Source organism: Callorhinchus milii, unplaced genomic scaffold (genome assembly GCF_018977255.1).
Source record: "Callorhinchus milii isolate IMCB2004 unplaced genomic scaffold, IMCB_Cmil_1.0 Scaffold18, whole genome shotgun sequence".
Taxonomy (NCBI): domain Eukaryota; kingdom Metazoa; phylum Chordata; class Chondrichthyes; order Chimaeriformes; family Callorhinchidae; genus Callorhinchus; species Callorhinchus milii.
Genome location: NW_024704759.1, coordinates 3938194 through 3945106, shown reverse-complemented (window position 1 = coordinate 3945106; position 6913 = coordinate 3938194). Strand labels below are relative to the sequence as shown.

Sequence of the window (6913 nt, the reverse complement as noted above, 5' to 3'; positions counted from 1 at the left end):
GGAGGGATTATTATTAGGCTCTGTGTGGAGTAAGGAAACTTGCCCAAGGTTTCGCCCTCTGCCTGGGATTGAACTCAGGTCTCTCGCTTGCAAAGCGAGTGCTCTAACCACTGAGCTACAGGACTCCACGTAGTAGTAAACGGTGAGGAGGATAGTAGCAGACTGCAAATGGACATAGACAGACTGGTAAAATGGGCAGACACGTAGCAGATGAAGTCTAATGTGGAGAAAAGCGAAGTGATGCATTTCGGGATGAAGAATGAGGAGAGGCGATATAAGATGATGCTACAGTCTTAAGGAGGAGGAAGGAACAGGGAGACCTGGTATAAGTAAATCTTTGAAGGTGGCAGGACAGGGAGATAAAGCTGTTAAAAAAGCATACGGGAAACTAGGCTTCATAAATAGGGCATAGAATACAAAAGTCAGGAAGTATATGGGGGGGAAATTGCAACAAAACAGGCAGATCAGGCAGAGAAAAGGGGTGTCTGGGACCAAGAGTCCGGCACCTCCAGCCTCCAACCACGAAATATATCTTTCCCTCCCCCTCCCCTCTCAGCATTGCGAAGGGACCGTTCCCTCCGTGACTCCCTGGTTCATTCCTCCATCACCACCAACAGTTCCTCTGCTCTCCCCGGCACCTTCCCATACCAGCGCAGTAGGTGCAACACCTGCCCTGTGATCTCTGAGCGCTCTGAGACACCGTCCGGCGTGGAGGGCGCTATATAAAGTTGTTTTTTCACCTCCCATACCACTGTTCAGAGCCCCAAACACAGATTTCAAGTGAGACAGTGATTTATGGTCACTATCACCAGTGTAGTTCACTGCATTCGCTGCTCACGATGTGGTCTCTCTACATTGGGGAGACGAAACACAGACTGGGCGACCGATTTGCCGAACATCTCCATTCTGTCCGCAAGCACATTCCTGAGCTTCCAGTTTCTTGTCATTTCAACTCTCCCTCTCACTCTGACCTCTCCACCCACAGTCTCCTATGCTGTTCCAATGAGCCACAGCGCAAGCTCGAGGAACAGCACCTCATTTATCTGCTAGGGACCTTACAGTCCCTCCAAATCCAAAAACAATAATAAATTGGTCATTTTCATTCTACGACTGTTTGTGGGACATTGCTGTGCGCAATTGGCTGTCGCGTTCGCCCACAAATAAACAGTCAATTCACTTTACAGTGTGTTCTGTGAAGCGCTTTGGGACATCCTCCCAACGTGAAAAGCGCTATATCAAATGCAAGGATTATTATTATTATTATTACAGCCCTCTGGCCTCAATATCGGTTTCAACAATTTCAGACCATAACAGCTCACCTTCCCCCCTCCCTCTCTTCTGTGCCGATTACCACATCATCTTGGTCCCAGTCACACCTTTTCACCTTTTCTGAAATGTTGACTCACTTTCCTTGCTCCGTAGATGCTGCCTGACCTGCTGAGTGTTCCCAACTAAGCTGGGAAGCAACAACTCGTTCCAGGACCTTGGAGAGGAAAGAGAGGTTGGAGATGGGGCGGTAGTTTGGGAGTAGAGATGGATCCAGGGAGGGTTTTGAAAGGATAGGAGTGATGACGGCTGTATTTAATGGCCATCACAGAATATACTGTAAAGTGACTTGACTGTATATTGTATGGGCGAAACGCGGAGCCAATTGCGCACAGAGGCGTCCCACAAACAGTCGCGGATTGAGTGATCAAATTATTATTGGGGCTTTTTCAGTCAAAAAAGACTTTTTGACTGAGATTCGTATGAGTTCATAATATCAAAAATAGGAAATGAATGCAAGTCACCCCTATTAATTGGCTAAATTGATGATGTTCAGTTTACTTATGCTGATAGTGTGTTCAACCCATTGACAATTAAGGAGCAGGTACAGGAATAGGAAAATTCTTAATGGTGAATTAGTTTGCAGCTCTGTAATAATTAGATGTAAAATTACTGAATATTTGAATATGGGGCCAATAGAGATCCTGTTAATTTAACAAATAAAGGTTAATCTGCAGATAACGCCAGAAATAAACTTCTTAATGTAAGACGATTTTCTGTTGAGCAATGTAAATGGTAACAATAACCTTTCTCAGGAATCTATAACGATATGGGATTAAAAGGTTTTAATAAACACATGCAGGGTATGCCATATAATTTATTCATGTTAATTTCTTAGTTTGTTCCATGTATAATGCATGTTATTGCTAAAGGTAATTTTATCAATTTAAACAACGTGGGCTGTATTTGAGTATACATGACAAAATATCATACGTTAAAAAAAATAGGAGTGAAATGTTGGGCAAGTCTCCTTACTCCACACGCCTCTGCTTACCTAACAGTAAGTAGGAACCCGGTTGTTAGTCGATTGGTGGATTGCTTCTTCGAGGATAATAATCCTTAAAAAAAAAAAAATTTGGTCACTCAATCCCGACTGTTTGTGGTCTTTTTTTCATCTAATAATAATAATAATCCTTGCATTTGATATAGTGCTTTTCACGTCGGGAGGACGTCCCAAAGTGCTTCACAGAACACATTGTAAAGTGAATTGACTGTATATTTGTGGGCGAACGCGGCAGCCAATTGCGCACAGCAATGTCCCACAAACAGTCGTAGATTGAAAATCACCAATTTTATTATTGTTTTTGGTTTTGGAGGGATTATTATTAGGCTCTGTGTGGAGTAAGGAAACTTGCCCAAGGTTTCGCCCTGACCTGCCTGGAATTGAACTCAGGTCTCTCACTTGCAAAGCGAGTGCTCTAACCACTGAGCTACATCTAGCGTTTATGTTCTTATTTTCCTTTAGGAAATAATATTATGGGATATAATACATGGGTAATTTGGGACATATGTGCATGCGCTCGCCAGGAAGGTGAACTAGAAGGACCGTGGTTTTTTTTTTGGTCCAGCATTTCTTATGTTCTGCGTGTTGACTTTCCTTCCGTCGATACTGCTGAAATTTATTATCACTGGGATTAGTTCAAGTGCCTTGCTTTTGTTTGATTGAACGTGTAATACCTCGGACCTGCCAAGGTTAATTTATTCTATATTGCATGTGAGAGGCAAACTACTGCCATCCAGTGGCCACTTGAATATATTAAATGAACCGAAAATAACCATTCATCCCTCACGAATAAGATTTCTCAAATACTCTCCTTGCTGGTGTCTCTGAGATTCACAAACCCTTAACCAAAGCAGAAAAGCTCAGGTAGTTTGCCGCTCACTAACAGTGATCTATCAGCACGTGCAGAAGAGTTTCGTGGGATTTCCCAAATGCTCAGTTCGCCGACAACGTACGCAGTCACGACATTTTAGAGAGAATCCGGTGTAGCACTTTCCGAGCCATCTTCCCGACATGAAAGGCGCTGCATCAAATACAAGAATTATTATTATTATTGTTGTTCACTTACAATGTCATTCAGCAGCACTCAAAGTCAATTAAATGAGATTGCTAAAATTTTAAGATATTACTACCCACTATTGCTAACCCTTTATTTGACATAATACCTTTCACGAGGTTTAAGAGGAATAGACTAATGTACAGTGACTGTATTTTGTAGGTGAATGCAGCACGAAACAACCATGAAGTGAGTTTTGGCTGGCACTGAACATAAATACCAGGATTGATGCAACAAAATTGTATTTGTATAGCGTCTTTCACGTCAGGAGGACGTCCCAAGGCGCTGAACAGTCAGTGTTTCGGACCCGAGCTGGGGATCGGGGAGGGTGGAGGGCAGGGGGGGAAGTGGGTGATCAAAGGCACGGTTGAAGAGGAGGGTCTTGAGATGGGTCTTAAAGGTGGCAAGGGAGGGGGCGAGGCGGAGGGACTGTGGGATGGAGTTCCGGGGGTGGGGGCAGAGTGGCTGAAGGCCCACCCGTCAATGGTGGGGCGGGCAGGCGAGGAGGGGGACGTGAAGTGGCCGGAGCGTGCTGAGCGGAGGGAGCGGGCAGGATGGTAGGAGGTTGCAGAGATGGGGGGGGGGGGGGGGAGCAAGGCCACGGAGGGCTTTGAAGGTGAGGACCAGGATCTTGAACTCCCATCTCTGTGTGATGGGAAACCTGTGGAGTCGGGCGAGAATGGGGCTGATAGGGTCACAGAGCCTTGTCACAGTTCTGTAACTGTTAGAATAACAGTTCTATTCATGCAACACAGTGTAAATTCACACAGATAGAAGCATGAAGTAGCTTCATAACAAGTTCTGAAAGTACATCATTGTTTGGATGGTAACTGCCGGCAATGTGCAACTCCCCGTGGGAATTTCAAAAATGTCCAAGAAATGTTCAAAAGAGCTTCACGTAACTAGGGGATGTATTAAAAAGCACTGTTTTTTCAGATAAAATCGATACAATGATAAAATAAAATCACCAGCGTGATGTCCCAGCCAAATTGGCGATTTGACCCAAAGTGCTGACATGATAAATCCAGTGAAACATAAAATCTCATAACTCAAGTCACCACTTTTTCTTACAAATACCTTCCAAACAAGTTTGCCACGTTTTCTTCCGTGCTGAAACCAGATGGTGGTCAACCCTTTTCATCGAGAGGATTCTTCACAAAATTGGGGAACAAACGGTGAAAACAGCTAAGTTACGGTTCTGCTATTTTATTGAGTGCTGGAACAAAGTGCGTCAGAAAATAGTGAACGTATCGTCATGTGGATCCTCTGAGCACCGAAGCTCTTCTGAAGCACTCACCCACCGTAAGGATGTGCAACAAAGCTTCAATCCTCTGCTCGCGGGTTCCTTTTGCGCTCCGCATTCTTTCGAAAGTACAACAAAGGAATGAGCACAGAAGATGCTTCTGACACATTTATTTCGCTATGAAGGGATGAGGATACAACGAACACATATCACAGAACTGTAGGAAAATAAAAACTGCAATGATGAAACGTCTTATATATCTGCATTAAGGTGCGTCAATGCACTCATGCACACACACACACAAGGTTTTTGTCGGCCTTTGTTACAGTTGTAAAGATTCTTAAATCCTTTTTTAACTTCCCTGTTCAATTTGAAATTCTTGGGTTAAGTCCCAAAATCGATCCTATCAAAAATATACAGTATTTAGCAATGGTAAACAAGACAGGTACACCCCATTTGATAATGCCAAGTGTTGCAAATAACCTCCTGCCTTGGTATTTCAATGGAAGCATGTGCATGGTGTTTGACTTCACAAGTGAGTACATAGATGGTGATTAAACTTGCTCAAGTTTTGATATTGGGGTGTGCTTCCCCCCCCCCCCATGTCATGCTCACTAAATGGAATAACCTGCTCGAGTAGCCTGTGGTTGAGGATTTTATTTTGAGCATTGCAACACTTTTCTTTGAGAAAAAAAGTCAGGAGAAGTTATAAAGGTAACAATACTTTTGTGACGCTGTGCATTGGAACAGTGAGGAAAAAGGCATTTACATCAAAAATTGTGAACCATTGCTAAGTTTTTTTTTTACTGAACCCCATTATTTTGATCGCTTTCTGAAGATACATCACCTGGAACACCGAGCGGTGCCCTGACAAACATCTACCTAACTACTTCCTCGATTAAGACACCTGTGAAACATTGTTTTTCCCCCAAATTATTCACTTTCAAATAATTAAGGTTTATTTATTTTACAAAACAACACAAACTGCTCTCAGCCCAAGTGGCAGATTGCAACCAGCACTGGGCTACCTTTTGGATAGTAAAAACATCAGGGAAGATACACATCCAATCTTTATAATACCAGATAAGCATACTTCAATTATAAATTAACACACGTCCAAACTGTGAACCAATATGTGCCAACCATTTCAAAGCCTTTAGGATAATTTCTAATAATTGCCAGGGACCTGCTTTAGCCGGTCAAAAAGGAGTAAACCAAAATGCAACTAAATTGACATCCATTGCGTAAGCACGTGTTATCAAACACTATTTGCTGGACTTTCTTCCGTCTCCATAAACAGTATTTCTCTCGCCAGCGAAGCTCATGTACATAGTAAATGACGTTTAGAGGTTCTATTTGGGATTTTGTTTCTCCCTCGCTCTCTCAACATGCGTCTCTCCCTGTAAATGTGAACGATTACTTTGCTTTGTGGTGCTTGCAACGGAAATGCTTTTTGCACTGCAGGAGTTATATATATATATAATATATATTGTGGGATTTTTTTCTTTACATTAATATTGATATTCTTTTTCCTGGTTCGTCTTTGCAAAGCATCGAGGCAGAGGGAAGTCTGTGGTGACGAAAGCAGCAATATGATCCTCCTTTTTGTTCATGGGGGTATTAAGGAGCTGGGTCTCCAAGGCTTTTCAAGCTCTTATGCCTGAAAAAGAGAGGGGGCAAAGGTTTACAGTTTAACAAATTGGTTTACACTGCACCAAAAAAACACTCCCAACTGCTGCAGTTCCTCATGTCAGCAACGGTTCCATGGAAGCAAATGGTCATTCACTGCACGCTTGTTTGCGGGACGTTGCTGTGCACAAATTAGCGAGACACCGGGGAAATTTGCGCGTGGGGCTGGCACACACGCCTGTAGAACTAACTCTCTCTCTGGTTTGGATACGTGTCAGCATGGTGATGGGTTCAGACACTCGGCTGACCATAAAAAAATGCTTCTTGTGTAAGGGCATGAGCCAATTAAAGTGTTCCCATAACAGAACCGGCTGGGAGCCTTATGGACAAAAGGATTTATATTGGTTAGTGAAACACTAGGTGTCAATGTTACCAACCTCCCACTGCGGGCAGTCCACCAATGTGCTTTTATAGTGCATTATCCAAGGAAATAAAGTATTGTATGTCCAAACCAAATCGTACCAATAAGCTGGGATACAACTAGCTCACTTGAGAGGCTATAGATATGACACATTTTGGCAATGCTTTGCCATGGTGATGGGTGGAGCATGAATCAGAACTGTAACCAGGCCTCCCCGTTCTGGTCCCAAGGTAGGAA

The 6913-nt window shown here is 43.2% G+C and overlaps 1 protein-coding gene across 2 annotated transcripts in view; it reads right to left on the bottom strand.

The window, feature by feature from the left end:
- Positions 1 to 4781: 4781 nt before the first annotated feature.
- Positions 4782 to 6913, bottom strand: part of LOC103172008 (band 4.1-like protein 1) — a 47615-nt gene continuing 45483 nt past the window's right edge. For both annotated transcript variants that reach the window (XM_042341904.1, XM_042341906.1), the window contains one exon: positions 4782 to 6286. In XM_042341904.1, the coding sequence (XP_042197838.1) occupies positions 6281 to 6286 (6 nt within the window). In that variant the 3' untranslated portion in view covers positions 4782 to 6280. The remainder of the gene's footprint in view (positions 6287 to 6913) is intronic.